Consider the following 18,104-nt stretch of genomic DNA (forward strand, 5'->3'; position numbering starts at 1 on the left):
TGTGATGCCATGCATCCGGACTACGTTGTTAGCCAGTCGTGAGAATTGCCGCTTTGCAGATGTCCTGTTAGCTTTAAGCTGCTCCAGTGTCTTTGAGTCAGCCATCTTCTTTTCCGCAGGATTGGGTGAGATGATTTCCCGTTTTATCAGGCCAGGCTGGTTGCTGTTCAGGATTCTCTGCTCCAGTCTTCACAACGGTTTTTTACTGTCAAGTGCATTCACTTTAGTGAAGTTCAACCCTGCAGTTTCCCCCACTTGATAGGGTATGCTTGCCTCTGAAGGTTTGGACTGGATTTTACTCAATGACCAGGAATCAATTCTTTCTTTTCCTTCTTTTATTTGAAAGTTGTCGTAGCCATAAGCAGGTAAAAAACCTTAAATACAAACACAAGTAAATCAATGAACACATAATAAACTCAGGTAACCATAATAAACATCACCATCCAACATCAAAATACTTATTTTAAATCACTGCTCACATAATTTAACTTTAAATCCTAACAACTTTAACCCTCTACAAACACAATCCTACACTTACAGTTTTTCCCTTTTAAACTTTACAATACATTACTTTTAACCATGCTTCAAATCTCCATGATGTTAAATGTACAACACTTTAGTTTACAATTCAAACACATGGTTTTATACAAACATTTTTACCCTAAATATAATTACATGATTCACTTTAATATTAAAATCCACCACATTTCACAAACAAACAAACGCTCACCGACTCCTTCCTCGTTCAGACAAGCTTTAGTCCTGCAGTCTCATTTTTTCCCAGTTCCTCAACACATCTTCCCAGCCTGCTTTCTATCCTGTGAATGACTCCAAATCTCCTAATTACCAGATCCTTCCCACCTGGTGACTAACTAGCTGACTGCAGCTAGGCACCACAACCAGGGAAAAAAGGGCGTGGTCTGCAGCTCAGCTTGACACAATGATTACTTTTACATATGTTTACCTCATTATTGGAGACTTTGGCTATATTTAGTATGAATATCTGACATTGTAACATTATATACAGTATATCACAGAAAATAAGGGAAAGCACAAAAGGTCCCCATTAATGCTTTCTAGTTGTCAATGATGCAAAAAATGTAGCCATTTCTCAGCTTAGTTGGAGTAATTATCGCATGCTTAATAACCAAAAGGAGCACTTCACCCCCAAAATTATTTGTATATAAATTACTCAATACTTGGTGCTTTGAATTACAGAAAAACAAATTTTCTCATATGCCAATGCATCCAAATGAATGTAGAATGAATCCAGAACACGCTATCCAGACTAGCTAAAGTAGATGGTGCTCCTATTTCTAATATATCATCATTTATCATCATGCTCAATATTTGCTCATGCAGCTAACAGCTGCTGTGTGTGTGTGTGTGTGTGTGTGTGTGTGTGTGTGTGTGTGTAGTCCCGGCTTCACTGGCCAGGAGCTGCATGTGTGGTTGTTCAGGTGACACACAAACTAAAATAAAACATGACAGCGGTTGATCCCAATACACGACATCTCAGTCAAACTGACCTATAAAATTGCTGTACCAGCTGCTATAACAAAAGAAACTAATTGTTTTGGCCAATATGGCTCATAGATGATCACCAATCGGTAAAAAAAACATGATCAGGGCATCTCTATTAAATATGTTTAAGAAGATGAAACCAGACATATGTGACACAAACACTGACCAAATGCCTTGTAAGCCAAAGTGAATTTCTGTGGTTAGGGTGTTTTAAGCAGGTTGTGAGTTCTCAGTAGTGCTTCTGCAGTTCGGTTAACTGTTTATGTTTAATGTTCTAACCGATTTATAGGCATGTATGTTTGCTTTGACTCAGTTTTCACTGTAGAGATTCAATGTGCAACACTCTTGACACAAATAAACAAGCTTGTTCATCATGTTTATGAGAGTATTATATTTGTAACATAAATGTAAACATTGTGTACTATCAAATGATCCTTTCAAACAATAACTAATTCTCATCAAAACAGAGAATGATTTCCGCACAGATGAAGTACAAATAAATACACAAAACAATCACTGATACTGTAATTCTATCATATGGAACAATGTATTAAACCACACTTTACAAAACAAAAACTTAAAAGAATTTAAGTTAAAGGGGCAATATTAGCGGCCACTAGCAGTGCGGTTTTAATATTGCAACCAGGTAGGTGCTCGGACGCGTGCTCGCTTGAACTCATGAGCGAGCATAATCTAAAACACAACAGCTTTCATACAGAGATCCCCAATAAACGCAGATACACCAGCAGGCAGGCTGTGGCTTTTCTCCAGACATGTTCAGGTTCTGTTACTTCAATGTTCAAGGTTGAACTAATCCATGCTGGTTACATGATAACGTTACATTTACCGCATTTAGCTGATGTGTTACATCGTTAGCTCGCCTGCTGCTTTTCAGTAACTAACATTACTATCTGTGTATCTTTCACTAGAGGATCAGCAGTGTCAACACAGCTAAATGTACTGGATGATAATGAAACGGTTAGTGAGCTTGACTGAATATTATAACGAGTGTGTCACACTTTATAATAGTTTGACAGCAGTAAATAACTTTACTGTAGTGAATGGTTCTTCTTCTGTGTTGTTGTCCTGCACCATTATGTTGCATTATATTATGTGGGTCACATAAGTTACAGCAACTGAGACGGTGGAGAAGCTGTGTACCTGAGTATCGGTAAAACAACAATAATCTAAATTGAACGTTACGAAGCAAACAGTGGTAAAGTTAGATCCGTACTCACGTAACGTTAGCTGGCTGCTCCTGCCTTGCATCAAGTCTAGTGTAAACTAATCGCTCCACATTTTCTTTGTACCATTAAATCATTTCTTGCAGGCTAAGTCAACACTTTGACATAATAGCAATGGAACACAGGATAGTAATGTGGATCGCATTAGCTGGTGAAGTAATGTGGAAAGCCATAACATATTATCTAATATAGCCAGCGAGCTATTGTGACTCTCAGTGACTCAACCCTTTCTGATGTGACTGTTTTCACAAGACATCATCTTATTCTCGTTTGGTCTGACAAACACACATACATTAAACATTACATAAACCTTTATTGTTGTTTTTATCCTTACGTGGAGTTTATGTTGGAGTCTGTGTTGTGCTGGGGACCTGTTTTTTTGTGGTGTTGGTGGACTGCATTTCGTTAGCTGCAGTGTCGTCGCTGTAGTCGGAGAGAGGCTCAGGAGCGCGCACAGGGCTGCATCCTGACCAGGTGTCCTCAAATTAAAAGCAGAATAGTGGCTGTTCCAAGCAACAGAGAAAACAGGTGTGTGCTTCATTTCTAAGTGAGGCTACAGCCCATTGACAATAAGGCAGTGAAAATTTGATTTATTAATAAGTGATTTAATTGAAATACTACATATTGCCCATTTAAATTTGGTTTGGTCTTACTATTAAATTTAGCAAGGGAGTTTGGCTTTATACATTGGAATTCTTAAAGACTCTTTAATATGAATTCTACCTAAATAGAGATTTATTTGCATTTAAACAAAGCAATGAAGCAATTCACAATGTTTATAGTGTAATATATAATAAGATTAATGTTCCAGTTAATAATTAAGATTAGTAATTCTTTTTCATTCATCTTTAAAGCAGCTAAAATTAATTAATTAATAAATTATTTATTTTTTATTATATTTATACATTCAGCAACAAACTGAAAACCCAACACTGACATATCATCACCTTATAAAGTTGATTTGACAAGTATTTTAGCTTTTGCCTTTCTAGATATTCAGCCACCACAGAGCGTTAGCATTCATCTACTGTCCCTTTCAGTCCACCTGACTAATTTGAGTCAAATAGTTTCTTAATGACAACCATGTTCTCAAAACACAATTGCAATTCTCAAATCCATTGCTCAGTTTCTCGTAGATGTATACACTTGTTGTTGCTTTTGTGCAGAATTCAATAAGTAGCCTACACATATCTCAAATAAGCCAAGGATGGATTGAGTTAGAAAAGCAGTCTAATCCATTTAACAGAACCCACCTGAAACTCTGAATCAACTGGTTGATGTTATAGGAGTGCAATGCTAAACCTTTCATGTATTAGTACTTAAATACTTGCATTAAACTGAAAGTAAACAAGTATTATTTTATTGTATTATTTGCAAAAAGGAACTTTAAGGTCAGTGTATCAGGATTTATTGACAGAAATGCAATATCAGATCCATAACTATGTTTTCAGTGCTGTATAAATTTCTTGCATGATGAACCATTTTTATTACCTTATTACATTTCTATCTACAGACACCGCGGGTCCCCTTACATGGACGTCGCTATGTTGTGCCGCCATGTTTCTACCGTAGCCCAAAACGGACAAACAGCGCTACAGAGCGCATTTTGTCAGTACGTTGAATAGGTACAAAGAAGAAGAAGAAGTAACGTTAGTAGTAGTAGTTGACTGGTTTATTATGAAAATCCATGTCGGTTCCACATTCCGACTTAAGAAACAGTTTGGGAAATGGGCCCATCCGAGGAGCACCTAGTTGCTATTTGCAACCCTCACCACTAGATGGTACTAAAACTTACAGGCTGAACCCTAATAGGTGCATTCAAGATGATTGCGGCTTAACTTTCGCTGACTTGATAGTTTAACATGAGCTGCAGGCAACTGCAGGGGAGGGGAATAAAAATGGCGCCGTCAAGTCGGACACAATCTACTTGTGTGAGCTTACTGTGAGTTGAGATCAACGACTGGTCTCGCAGCATTTCCAAAGTAAAATTCTGCGAGACTAGGAAAAAGTGTGGTTCCAACTTTTCGGAGAAAAGAAACTGCAGCCGCCGGACATTTCTAACCATCATGGTGTATTTTAAGTCCAGCATGCATCACGTTAAGTCAGTGCTGCAGAGCGCCACATGAAGTCAAACACACCTAATGGCTCAGTCACTGCTCACCCCTCCCTTTGCAAGCGCTCAGGATAAACTGACTCACTGGATGTTTAAAGTATCAAAAGTAATCACTAAATTCATCATGTGTTTTAATTGTAAAACCTTAATTTGTAGACAACTAGTTACTAAAGCTATCAAATAAATTGGGTGGAGTAAAATTACAGGGAGGAAGGAAGACGGTGCGTTGCTAAATTGTACAGTTAATATGTAATCAGACAAGCAAAGTAGTTTATTTTTCCAGCAATTAAAAACACTGAATGTAAACCATTAATACATTGTTTTCATACTGAACCTTTGGGCTTCTCATTAGCATGTAGTAGTAACCTTGAGGACGTGTGTTTTTCCTCCATACTCAATCCAAATATATCATATCATCTAATATCTTACTGAGAAGTGAGTGAAACATTTTCCTACAACCTTTTTTGCATTTTAGAAAATTCACCACAAACACATAAAAACTGTACAAACACTGGTAACATGCAATTTTTTGCAAGTCTGTAATTTTTCCAATTCTAATTTTCTGATATTTTTTTAAGACATGGTTTACTGATGATATGGATAATAGAATAATTAATTAGTACAAACTCCAGTCAGTGCACAGCTGATCAGCTGAAACATGCAGTTTACCTAGAAGCTAGCACACAATGTAGATAAAGCAGGTTTTTCAAGGAAAGTCCTATTTTCCCAAATTCTTACCAAATTTCTTATTTATTTCCAAGAAACATCATAGAAAAGTATTAGGAAATGGTAATAGTAACAATAACAATAGTAATAATTGGCTTTATTGGCGCTTCAAGGATTGTTCTCCAGAGTCAGACAAAGCCTGTTTTTGATGAATGGTTAAAATAATGGAATATCATAGACATGTTTTTGAATCTGTAATCGCAAGGACTAATAATTACCAAGGGTTTTATGAAGTTTGGTCTCATTTCTAATGTATATGAAGAAAGTCGTGTACCTGGAAGTACATTAATGTGGTATAGGATGGGCATGCCACAATGGGTTTTGCAGAATCAGTTTACCCAATGAGGACATCAGCAGCCGTCAGTCAGCTGCAGTGTAAAGAGTCTCTCCTCAGGCTCCCTCTGGGCACTGTGGACCACCCGGCACCTGAGCTTTGAGCCCCGGTCGTCATTGTTGGGAGTGAGTTTTAGAAAACTGAAAATGGAGTAGAGGCCGTTGATGTTCAGGCTCGGGGGAGTGTTGAAGACACCGGAATGAATCGTCTCTCCATCTTTAGTCCAAGTCACTGACACGTCTTCAGGACAGAAGTCTTTGATGCACAGGTGCAGTGTTAACTCTTCATTCAACAGAGGACACCTCGGTTCACAGTTGATGAACATTACATTAGGAGGAGTTCCTGTTCCAAGGCACATGGAATACAAGTATGGGTGGATGTGAAGGATTTGCTCTGTTCATACAACATTTTGCAGAGGCTTATGATTTCAACTGTGCAGGGATCATCTAACATGTACTGTTACATACATTGCATACATGAGTAAAGTTACATAAGAATGATTAATACAAAAGTATGACCACAATAACCTGAGATTATCTTGAGCACATTATACGTTACCCTATTGTGGGTCCCTGCGGCAAAGATTTGCTTTAGGCCCCTATTAACCCTCCAGCTACCACCCCAAGTCTGTCAGCTTATAGTAATTTGATAATAATAATTAATAATAATAATTATAAAACTAAAAATATATTATTATAAAACAATTATTGTGCCGCATGCTGTTTTTCAAAACACTCGTTTTGTCTTGTGTTATAAATCCAACGCACCCTTTCCTTCACTGGTGCCCCCCTTTTCCTCCCTCTCAGCAGGCTGTGATGTTTACTTCAGCTCGGGCTGAGATGAAGGGGTTATAACTGCTACAACTTGCTGGTCACCATTATTAGCTTCAGTCTATGGCATTTACACTGCAGCCTGGTGGCTAGCTGACTTTTCCTCTACTCGTAGCTTTACAATTTACATATTGTTTATGCTTATACTAAAGCCTATTGTGAGTCTTTGTTTTATTGTAAAAAAGTCAAACATAAAATTATCCTAAAAAACTAAAACAATTCAGGTCGTAAAACTAGATTTGACACATGACAGAGCTTCAGAATTATATAACCATGCAGGATCCACCTGGTGTTGTACTCCCTGAAAAAATTTCAAATAATTAAATTGCCAAAACCAAGTGACTTGCAGTGAGTGAACCTTGGACCTTATAGTAGGTAATCATTTTTAGATCCAAAGTTTGCTAGATGTGGAGAAACCCTGCTAAATGATGTTCAGTTAAAAATGCAATACAGTTACAGATTTACTCCAAATGATTATCTAGGTACTTGTAAATGCTCTGTACTTGTATAGCGCCTTTCTAGTCTTTTCGACCACTCAAAGCGCTTTTACATCTGCATTCACCAGTCACACACATTCATACACTGAGCCTAAGTGCTCTGCAACAGAAACTAACATTCACACTCATTCATACGCTGGCGGAATAGCCGCCAGGGGCAATTCGGGGTTCAGTATCTTGCCCAAGGACACTTCGACACGCAACTAGGGGAGCCAGGGATTGAACCGCCGACCTTCCGATTAACGGCCAACACGCTCTACCTCCTGAGCCACAGCCGCCCCAAAGAAAGTACAGTACTTGAAGAAAACATTTGGTTCTGCTACCTTGAGTGTTGATGTGGTACAGGACATCTTTGTAGCCCAGTGGAGGGAAGCTGGAGTGGTAAACACGGCAGGTGTAGACGGCCCTCTCGTCCTCTCTGGCCATAACAAGCTGAATTTCACTCCACACGCTGTACAGACTGTTGTGGTCAGAGAAGGGTCCGAAGTTTGTGACGGTGTGGACCTGCTCTCCGTCGTTCCTGGACCACTCCAGGTCCACGTGCTGGGGGTAGAAGTTCTCCACCCGACAGCAGAGAACCAGCAGCTTCTCCACCTTGGGGATCTGAGGGATACTGGAGATCTGGAGGAAAGACGGCTCCACTGGAGGTGTGTGAGTGTGTGTGGTGAAAGGAGAGGTAAGTTGTTTTAAACCATGTAAGAGTCATTCACAGGGACTAATAATAACAATAAAATTCATTGCTTGTAATAAATATATTATGAGTCCATAAGGTCAGGAAAATCATGAGGGTTTAGTGGAAAATATGGGCTGATGGTGAAACTATAAAAGGTTAAGGGGTCGCCAAAACACATGACGATTCCTACTCTGAGGACTTTACAGCAAAGGAAAGGAAATCTGATGGATAGTTTTCAAGATACCTTACCATGGACCAAAGTCCAAATCATTAGGAATCATCCTCTGGGGACCATGCATATAACACATTTAATGGCAGCTGTCAAATATCTTACTTGGACAGTCGGACAGACTGACCAACATCGTGTGATCTCTTCTAATTGTTTCAAAAAACTATGATGTGCTCTTGGAGCTACAGTTGCTCACCTTTTACCTGGACTGTGGTCTCTCTGCTGAAGCTCTTGCCCCTGCACAGCACCACGCACCGGTATTTGGTCAGGTCTTCAGCGACAGTCAGACACACAGTCAGGACAGATGTGTGGTGTCTGTCATCTGACTGGAGACAAGCCTGCTCACTCAGATCCTCACTGACCAACAGAGAAACAGATTCGGACTGGACCGCTGAGTCTGCACGGCTTCTTAATCTCAACCATTTCACTTTGAGCTCCCGCTGGCTTGCTCCGTGGATGGTGCATTTGAGGTCTGAAGGCACCTGAGCATATATGATGCTGGGCTGGCTGATTTCAGAAACACTTGGCGGAGCTGTGGCGACAGATAGAAATGCATGTCGTTGCACAATGAAAATCAATCAATCAAAGTGTTTCCTCTTCCTTCTGATTATGAGTCAAACTTGAGCTATGCATTATACAGGTGACAAATCAAAGGCCTTCACAGTCAACAGATCTTGATATCGCTCAGTTATGTCTACAGAAAATGAAGTACTACCATCATCTGAACAAATAAGGGAATATCTTGTTGTTTGAACTGTGTTTTTATGGGGTCCCTATTTTTTTTCTATCATATTAGCACATGCAGGAGGATGCACACAAGCACACAGGACATGCAATATACACTGCTCAAAAAAATACGAAACATTTAATCATTACTGTATAACATCATGTTGATTAAACTTCAGGGATATCAATCTGTCCAGTTAGAAGCATAAGCGATTGTGAAACAGTGTCACTTTTTTTGGTGCAAATGAAAGTGACAACAGGTGCACTGGAGAAGCAACAGCAAGACAACCCCCAAAAAGGAGAGACTGATTGTTCTGTAGTTTCTTGACGATGCCGCCAAGTAGCGCCACAGACTGTCGCTAGATCCAGGTCTGGGAGGAGATCCCCCAGGACACCATCTGCCGTCTCATCAGGAGCATAGGAGGGCCAAACACGCTACTCACCTCTGAATCACCTACACCCAGCCAGACCCAGCAGCGATGCTGGCTGGGCAAGTGGACAGAAGTGTGCTTTGTTGCACCCATAACCACACCCACCAGTGATGTGATGGGGTCCTGCAGTACACCTCTACATCACATTAGCAAGCTGAACTACTGGAGGTCAGCAATAAGACTTATAAGACAAGATGTAAATATACTTAGCAACATTATACCTCTGCTACAACTATAGGTACTACTACTGTTAAACTAACTATCAGTAATAATAACTGTTAATATATATGAATAAATAATGTAGATGAAATTGTTGCATTGTAATGGTTTCAGTTTCAGATCTTTCCATAGACAACTTTTGTGAGACGTACCTTCAAAGAAATGCCTGTAGAGAAGCAAAGTGCTGCCAATAACAAGGGTGACCAGCAGCAAACTGATGACACTGGTGACGGATATCAGTGTGACAGCACTGTAAAGGGGCTGTGCTGGAGCTGCAGGGGAAAGGGATCAGAGAGATCCATATAACATCTAGTATATGCAGTATATAATTCAGTATAGGTAATGATTTAAACTCAGAGTTTAAAGAATGAAAAATAAAAATGAAATCCCACCTTGAACAGTCAGTTTAACAGATCTGTTGTATGGCTGGGTGTAGGTCTGGTGCTCCACCTGGCAGATGATGCACATCTCTCCATCCCTCACTGCTGAGGAGTGCACTGTGATGCCACTGCGAATGCTGTAGGTGTCATCTGGATTGTGAATGGCCATTTCGGTGCAGACGCGGAAGAGGTGGCTTGCACCTGCGGGGACAGTGTGGGAACCATTTTGGATGTGCCATGTTACGGCCAGCTTCTCTGGATAGAAACCTGTGATATCACACTGTATCGTCTTCTCCTCCCCCTCTGTCACTGCTGCCTTTTCAGGAAGCAACAGTGAAGGCCGAGCTGGGGAGAGATCAAAAACAGTACATTTGTAGTTTGGGTTTTTTTGGTTGGGTGTTACTTCCTGAATTCAACAACATGCATTCATGCACCATATAAAAACTGCTGCTGACAACTTTGCTTTTGATTGTTGCTTTTTCGGCCACAGCTGAATCAAGGATGTCACAGCAGTGACTGGCTAACTTTGGTGGCCATAATATCAGCTCAAGAGCCAGATACTTCCACATACTTCAGGAGTTGGTGTAATGTGAATATTGGGTTTGCATTCATAAGGTGGACAGAAACACAACTTCCTGTTTAAAATAAGCAACAGTTTGCTAATACATTAGCCAAAAGTTTATACCGTGATAATATGTCAGTATTCTGATTAAAGCTTGCTGCTTAAACATTTTGGAAAATGTGCTTATTTGACTTTTGAATTACACTACAGCCAGCAGCTGGTTAGCTTAGCTTAGCATAAAGACTGGAAACAAGGCGAAACTTTGAAAGCTGTGGAAGGTGGATTTTGTTACCTTTAGACGGCGCTAACCCGCTGATAACTGTAGCTTCATATTTACCTCATGTAACTCTTAGCAAGAAGGCATATAAGCATATTTCCCCAAAATGCTGTTCCTTTAATTTATGGACATGTAAGCAGTGCAGCCTTAAAATTAAATTTAGTTTAAAAACCCCCGAACAGCACAACAACAACTGGAGCTCTGCAACACATAACCGGTATGAATTATCATCAAACATTAAGTTATAATTCAACAGTAAAGAGTATTCTGGTGGCACACTTGTACTTCTCTACCAAAAATTTGACATGCAACAAAAATCACTGCAAATGGAAAAAATCATCTAAGACATGAAAAATGGACAGTCTAACAGTGTGTTTGTTTGACCTCTCAGATTTCCATAAAATTTCATTTCCTATATTTCCTGTAACTTTATTGTATTTTTTATGCTGGTTAGGGAACAGATCTTTCTACATCTCTGACAGTGATCAGTTCATGTTGAGTAGTTTCTAAATCCAGATATGTGACACAGATTAGAGTAGAAACGGAGAAATACCCAGCACTTCCAGTGAAGTGGTCTCTATGTAGACCACAGGTGTGATGATTCTGCAAGTGTACAACCCTTCATCTCCCACAGTCACATTACGAAGTTGCAGGGATGCATCGCTTTCTAGCAACCGCATTGTATCCACCACAGAGCCATCTCTGTTCCCGTGCGCTTTACCATCCTCGAAAGTGTATACGATGCTCTTCTCTGCATGCCTATCCAGCATGTTCCACTCAATCGTGAGAGTGCTCCACTCTGCAAGCTTGGACAGTTTATCAAACAGGCAGCTGAGAGTCACGTCTGTGCCCACCAACACACTGAGCTTCCTTGTCATGTCAGCTGAGGAATCTGGAAACATATGGAAGGGATCACGATCAGTGAAGTTTGCAAAAGACAAACACCAAGCTTTCTTTACAATTTGATGCTGAAACAAGAAAAAAACAATGCTTGACACTTACCTCTACAGTGCAAAACAATAACCATGACTTTAATCATAATTTTCAGATTCTGTAGGTGCTCCATTTGGACTCAGATGTCAGGTCATCAGTACATGATGAAGTGAAAGCAAACACTGGCGCACCTGTCTCGGCCAGGCAGTTCCCACATTTTAGTTTCCCTGGACTCACGTGGAGGTTGTGTAACTGAACTTGTAGAGTTGGGCTTGGTTGTTAAACATTTCCCTAGCTACTCATGACTTGTTGCACCTCCGCCTGGACTTTAAACCTGTGGCTGCCACCTCCTGCATGCCACTCTGCAGACAAACGTGCTGAAAGATCACTATCTAATGGGACTCCCAGTAGCACATTGAGTCAATAATATAATACACTATTGTCACCACGATGAATCATCTACATGTATCACAGTTGTTTAATACTGGCAACTCCTCAGTGCCTTTTTGGCAGCCATTTCAGCTTTGTGTTTCGTTAGCGTCCATAAATGTTGCATTGCCGCCATCTACTGAAAAGCCTTGGTCTTCCCTGCACTTGTGATTTTTTAGTGACAAATGGTGCGGAAGAACAGTCTGAAATGGATTCACACAAATAGGTGGAGATATATTTCCATAGAAAATTTTAAGTTGATGTACAAATGATGATAAAGGAGTTGTAAATTAGAGGCACGCACACAGATTTACAGATACAGGGTTACAGATCTAAATCATTTTGTGTTTATGTATTTTTACATTTGTTTGTGAATACTCCTATAGACTGTTCTAACCCCATAGATAGCTAAAAGGACAGAAACCATCTTTGGGAATTGGGACAAATGTATTTGAGTGGATTTTGTAGTTCGGCCCATGTCCTGTCCACTAACATGGAGGGGGCAGAGTTCATGATTTATACTGCAGCCAACCATGGGGGACCGAGATGTTTTGGATTCAGTTTTGGAGAGCCATCATGTCGTCCATCTTTATTTACAGTCTCATTATTTTTAGCCATTTTTAGCCTTTATTACCAGTAACAGTTTCTGGTATGCATCTTAACCATCTGTGGTTTAGAAATGTAGGTAAGTCCAAACAGAGTCTGCAGTGTACGTATTACCATGCAATGGTAACACAACTCAACAAAAACAAAGATGATGTTCTCTGTGAGGGGCAAGACGTATTGACTTTTCTACAATACTGCAATAAATAGAAACCAGTGGCTGCCTGGAAAGTAGAAGAAGAACTAATTTTTTTAAAATACCCAAAACATCATGACTTAGGAAATGGCCAGGTTCACATGCTACATTGAAATAGTTTTTGTTGCTTGCATGCAGGGAAATACAGAGGGAATTTATATCTAAAATGTTTGTAACTTTAGAAGATAACCACTTGATTTGTTTAAGTCAAGACTACTGAAGCCTCATATGATGTTCAGAAAAAACTTTTTTGTGCCCTAGAATGATGCCTGTGGATTTTGTTCCCTGTCGGTTTCTCTTCACAGCCAGTGTGAAGAGGGGTGGTTACAGCAAGAAACAAATGTTCATATGGATACCTGACTATTGTATTGAGACCACACATGTGTAACTGTCTCTTAACAACCTCTTGAAAGGGTAGTCCAACAATTTTACATGTATAGTTCATTTTACTAGTCAAGAGTACTTAAAACAGTTGTCTAACACTGCGTACTCTGTGGCCCTGGAGAGCTTTCCAAAGTTTGTTACATGTTCAGATTGATATCGCTTTCATGTCTGTACGGTAAATATGAAGCTTAGCATAGACACTGGAAACAGGGGGAAACAGGTAGCTTGACTCTGTCTAAAGGTAAAATCCACCTGCCAGCACTTCTAAAGCTCCCTAACATGTTACATTTTGTTTATTTACAAAAAAGTGTAACATTGGGGTTTTGTGCTATTTCTTGGCTGTGTGCAGTAACTTCCTGAAGTCACCACTCGTTACCTAGCAACGTCACGGTGATCTGCAAGAAAGTGAGTAAGTGCATTTCCCAAAATGTCAAAATATTCCTTTCACACATGCAGCTCAATGTCTCTGGCATACCTGAAATGTCAGTGCAGTTATTTCCCATCGGTAAAAGCATTGTGCTTTTTTGCCAGACAACTCCAATGGAGGAGTGACCAGACATCTGACATGCTTCAAAGTGATGCACCCATTTTCTGCTTGATTCAGTGTAGAACCCGGGGATGGTGTAAGCTGTCTTCCACAGTCTGGTTTCAATGCAATATTAAACCCCTCAACCACTGCCAATGTACATGGGCTAAAGTAAAGAGTTTCAATACATTTTAAGTGCAATATTCCAACTACAATTTATAGTAAACACAGATACTTTACTCCAAGGTTATGCATCTAATCTTGTTTTTAGATGACTGCACCATTTACTGTGATTAAGAGAATATCTTAATATATTTGACAGTCAGTGAACTCCCATCTGTCCAAGAGAACCTCTTTGTTCCATAGATCTGTGCTAAATCCCAGAGCAACTCAAATGCATAGAGCTGCATATCATTTATACAGTATGAGGGAAAAAGGGAACATAAGGACTGATTTGGTGATTTTCTGGTCACAAATGTCTAAAACAACTGAGGTTAGAACACGTACCCCACCACAGCCTCATCACCCTGCTGCATTCTGGGAAGTGATATAGAGGTTTCCGCTGCAGCACCACCAGACTGCAGAGCAGCTTATCAGACTCAACCACATCCTCAGCACTGCTCCATTGAATATAGTTGATTTCTGTTTACCATTTTTATATATTTTTTTGCGTCCCACTAATCAGCATGCAGTCTGTCGTTGCATGTGGCATTTTGCAAACACAATGCTTAAACTGTGCCAACGTCATTCTGCCCAAGTCCTTCTGTTTTATTATTTCTGCCTTCCATAAGAGAAAACTTCCTTCCTTTTTCTTACACTTTTTTATTTGATCATACTTTACATACAACAGTCTTTCTGCACACTGACAGCTTTGTAATTCTAACTTGTTTTTTAGGAACATCATGTCCCTGATAGGCTTGTCCCTGTACACGGCAAGGATCATCCCACCATCGACCTCTTCCTCCCTCTCAACCGAACCTCGTCAAGCTTTTTAATGACGGCTGCCGACTTCCTGGATGATGCTGTGTAGCTCTTCAGCAGCTTCTCAAACAGCACCTCTGTGTTGGGGTGGGTACTGAGGAAAGCCTTCTCCAGCACGTACAAGTCCACTCCCTTATCCTCTGGCAGAGCAGAGATGTAACTCAGTCCGAAGTCGATGAGGACCAGGTCTGGCTCCCCGTCCTCCCGGCCCCATTTCAGCAACATGTTGGAGGTGGTCAGGTCCCCGTGGATGACGTCCTCATCGTGCATTTTGGCCAGGATCTGGCCCACCTTCTCAGCCAGCCGCTCCAGCTCCTTACAGGAACCAGACTGCTGAGTAGATGCGATGTGGTCACGCACAGTCGAGGAACCCACGATGTCCTCCAAGAAAATACAGTGGGATGTGTAGTCCACAAAATAGACTGCAGGGGCAGATATGCCTGAGAAGAAGACAAGTTAAAGGGGACTGATTTAACAAACTGTATGTTGAGCTCTAAAGATATAAACGCATGTCACTGAAACTATAAACTTGTGTTTTTAGCATTAAAGGATAAGGATGATGTTATTCTATATTTTGCTATCTACTGTGACTGTGGCTCTCAGGTCTCAGGACCACTAGTTCCTACTGAAGATTTCAATCTTTAAAAACAGGTCACAAATATATAGTTTAATTTACACTGTAATTTTTAAAAAATGTTACGCAAACAAGTGGAAACAGTGCTTTTTTAATACACATGTAGTCGTCTAGTGAGTATTTGGGGTGTTTAGCCTCATTTCCACTGCATGGTGTGGCTCATCTGACACGCTAATTGGAACCAGGTGCTTCTCTCAATTTAATTTTCCACTACAGAAAAAGTCTTTCTTTTTTTAAAACTGGATCTAATGGATCACAGAGGTAACATACTGGACTATGATGAGTTTAGGAATGAATACAGTGTAATATGTACTAGTAGAGAATATTGTGCTCTTATTCAAATGGTTAGGGGTGCCTTATTATACACACCAATAGTACCTCAACTTTCCACATTGTCTATTGAAGCATGCTCTTTTTTGGATGAGAAATGTCATAAGTTTTTAAGATCTTCTCTAACCAAGAAATGTTTTCCATCGCCTCTTAAAAGAAAATATATATTTCAGAAATACACCTCTGTGACCTCTAAGAGAATTAGATGTGAATACCTCAGTTTCCCTGCACCACCTAAAGCTAAAGAAGTACTTTTTAAAACAAAGAGTGATATATATCCCTGCAAAGAAATTTCACGACTAAGATTTAACATTGACTCTAATGAATGCGTATTCTGCAATACAGAAGTAGAAACAATTTTACTCTTGTAATATTTCTAAATTATTTTGGGATTTCCAAGATTGGCTATTACATAGTAATCTGACCATACCAGCCTTGACTTATAGTAATGTTAGATTGGGTCTTATAATGGAGGAGAGAAAACTGGAATTTTTATACAACAACCTGATAATTCTAGCAAAATATTTTTTACACAAATGTAAATTCTTAAACACCCCATATTTCACTGTTTTTCTGAAAGAGCGGCCTCTCTACTTAGATGGATCAATGAAGAATTTAATAAACTTTATAAGAAACTTTATAACGCCTCCCTTTAAGTGTCTGACACAGTTATTAAAGTAGACCTCATTATCTATTTTCTGTCCAATATTACCTGTTTAATAATTAATGTGCAATATTCTCTGCTGCCATTTATTCACTAGTCCTTTTTGGTTCACCATAATAATTCTTAATAATGTAAATATTGTACAAACCCACACACCTTTATATTTGTCTTTATATTTTTATTTATACTATTATATTTATATACTCTTTATCTAATTACCTTTGACAAGTGTGCAATTGTGACAAAAGAATTTCCCCTCGGGGATCAATAAAGTATTTCTGATTCTGAATTAATTCCAAGAGGGCTATATTACTTCATACACTTTTGTCAGAGGTTAAAATGGATTTTTTTTTTCTTTCCATTAATGTTTTGATCATTTGTTTGTTCTTTACATATCTTCTTGCTGTTTGTGAAGTCTAAAATAGCACTTGTTACTTGCGCCTTATTTGTTTTTTGTTTTTTTAAACTTAGTCCTGGACTATATTTTTGTTCAAAGGAGCTAGAATTGTTGGTTTTGTATTATGCAAAATAAATAAATGGAGAGAAAGAAAAAAAACAAATCTGGCCCCGGAGTTGACCTCTCCCCTTCCTGTCAGGCATTTGACTGGTCAACCTCTAATGTCACTTACTGACGGGTCACACGTTTTGTCGCTACACCAGCACGGTCTGCACTACACACTCTTGTGTTAAGGCTCGCGGGAGATGAAGTTAATTTAGCTACATAATTTAACCATTTTCGCTCAGTAAGTGTTCCGCTCTTGATAAAGGCGACTCAGACCTCTACAGTATTAGGTCCAGTCCTGAGTCCTGCACAGAAGGCTTCTGTTAAACTTGCCTGCTCTCCGGCAGCGGAGTATGGAGCGGACCTCCTGGACCGTCCTGCGGTGTGTCAGCTTTTCGTCCAGCACTGGGTGTCTGTAGCGCTTCGGGAACCTTTCTTTCACAATAGTCGGCTTTCCCAGAAAGCTTGCCCGGTACACCCGGGCTTCTGCTCCTTGTTTTAATAACTGTGTTTTACTGAGGAACTCAGGAACCGCCATGCTTTGCTTCTGGGCCATGTTTACTTCCGCCTTCTGCTGCCTCACTACTTCCTCTGTTCAGCTTCTACAAGCTGCCGCCTAGCGGTCACCATGGATACATGAACTACAGAGGGAAGTTTTAAGTTCTTTATTTATCCAGAACAATTACAGTGAAACCATCATTGGCAATGAAATGATTGTTCTCAGGCTCCCTTCAACAATGCTCATACAAATATTTCTTTCCATTCCTGATTTTTCTTGACTTTATTTTTCTCTCAGCTCAATTTTATTCCTTAAACATGTTTTCTTTATTTGATCTGTTTCTTCTGTTTTACACTTTGTAACGTGGATTTTGAAAGTGCTTTAGAATCTACGACAAGACATAAACAGTGCAAAAGTTAAAATGTGAAAAATGTTCTATATTAAATACAATAAAATATAATATAAAATAAATTACTCAATTGTAATCTTACTAAAGTAGTCTGGTAATACTATACTGCTACTGCTGTTGGATGAATAAAAACTATTTAAAAGCTGTAATGTGCTCCAAACCCAATTATTGAACTTCATTGTTTACTGTGTCTTTTGGGTCACCACACAGCATGGATTACAAGCAAGATAAGGCTATTAATTGAGGACA

At 39.6% G+C, this 18,104-nt stretch overlaps 2 protein-coding genes across 4 annotated transcripts; both read right to left on the reverse strand.

The window, feature by feature from the left end:
- Positions 1-5,133: 5,133 nt before the first annotated feature.
- Positions 5,134-12,449, reverse strand: LOC119885608. Of its 3 annotated transcripts, none has more exons than XM_038695712.1 (7): positions 11,768-12,290; positions 11,319-11,657; positions 9,939-10,271; positions 9,699-9,818; positions 8,374-8,702; positions 7,592-7,889; positions 5,134-6,283 (listed from the first exon to the last, which is right to left on the reverse strand). In XM_038695712.1, exons 1-7 carry the CDS (start codon positions 11,829-11,831, stop codon positions 5,958-5,960), a joined length of 1,809 nt encoding a protein of 602 aa, XP_038551640.1. In that variant the 5' UTR covers positions 11,832-12,290; the 3' UTR covers positions 5,134-5,957. The 3 variants fall into 3 exon arrangements, with proteins under 3 accessions (XP_038551640.1, XP_038551639.1, XP_038551641.1); XM_038695711.1 differs by having other exon boundaries at positions 7,592-7,909; positions 8,367-8,702; positions 11,768-12,285; XM_038695713.1 differs by having other exon boundaries at positions 6,114-6,283; positions 7,592-7,909; positions 11,768-12,449.
- A 2,189-nt stretch (positions 12,450-14,638) lies between these two features.
- tp53rk (TP53 regulating kinase) lies at positions 14,639-17,873 on the reverse strand. The gene is made up of 2 exons (XM_038695722.1): positions 17,281-17,873; positions 14,639-15,257 (listed from the first exon to the last, which is right to left on the reverse strand). The coding sequence occupies exons 1-2, from the start codon at positions 17,501-17,503 to the stop codon at positions 14,776-14,778; spliced, it is 705 nt and encodes a 234-aa protein (XP_038551650.1). The 5' UTR covers positions 17,504-17,873; the 3' UTR covers positions 14,639-14,775.
- Between the last annotated feature and the right edge of the window lie 231 nt (positions 17,874-18,104).

This window comes from Micropterus salmoides, unplaced genomic scaffold (genome assembly GCF_014851395.1).
Source record: "Micropterus salmoides isolate LMB-PRFRI ecotype aquatic unplaced genomic scaffold, ASM1485139v1 Ms_hic_scaffold_4, whole genome shotgun sequence".
NCBI classification, from domain to species: domain Eukaryota; kingdom Metazoa; phylum Chordata; class Actinopteri; order Centrarchiformes; family Centrarchidae; genus Micropterus; species Micropterus salmoides.

What these genes read in the sequence shown, in the direction of transcription:
- LOC119885608 (XM_038695711.1), bottom strand. Translation starts at nt 11,831, where the DNA reads ATGGAGCACCTACAGAATCTGAAAATTATGATTAAAGTCATGGTTATT. An exon ending in TATTGTTTTGCACTGTAGAG is followed by an intron (nt 11,658 to 11,767) that starts GTAAGTGTCAAG and finishes ATATGTTTCCAG; the next exon opens with ATTCCTCAGCTGACATGACA. An exon ending in CACTTCACTGGAAGTGCTGG is followed by an intron (nt 10,272 to 11,318) that starts GTATTTCTCCGT and finishes ATCTCTCCCCAG; the next exon opens with CTCGGCCTTCACTGTTGCTT.
- tp53rk (XM_038695722.1), bottom strand. Translation starts at nt 17,503, where the DNA reads ATGGCCCAGAAGCAAAGCATGGCGGTTCCTGAGTTCCTCAGTAAAACA. An exon ending in ACTCCGCTGCCGGAGAGCAG is followed by an intron (nt 15,258 to 17,280) that starts GCAAGTTTAACA and finishes TCTTCTTCTCAG; the next exon opens with GCATATCTGCCCCTGCAGTC.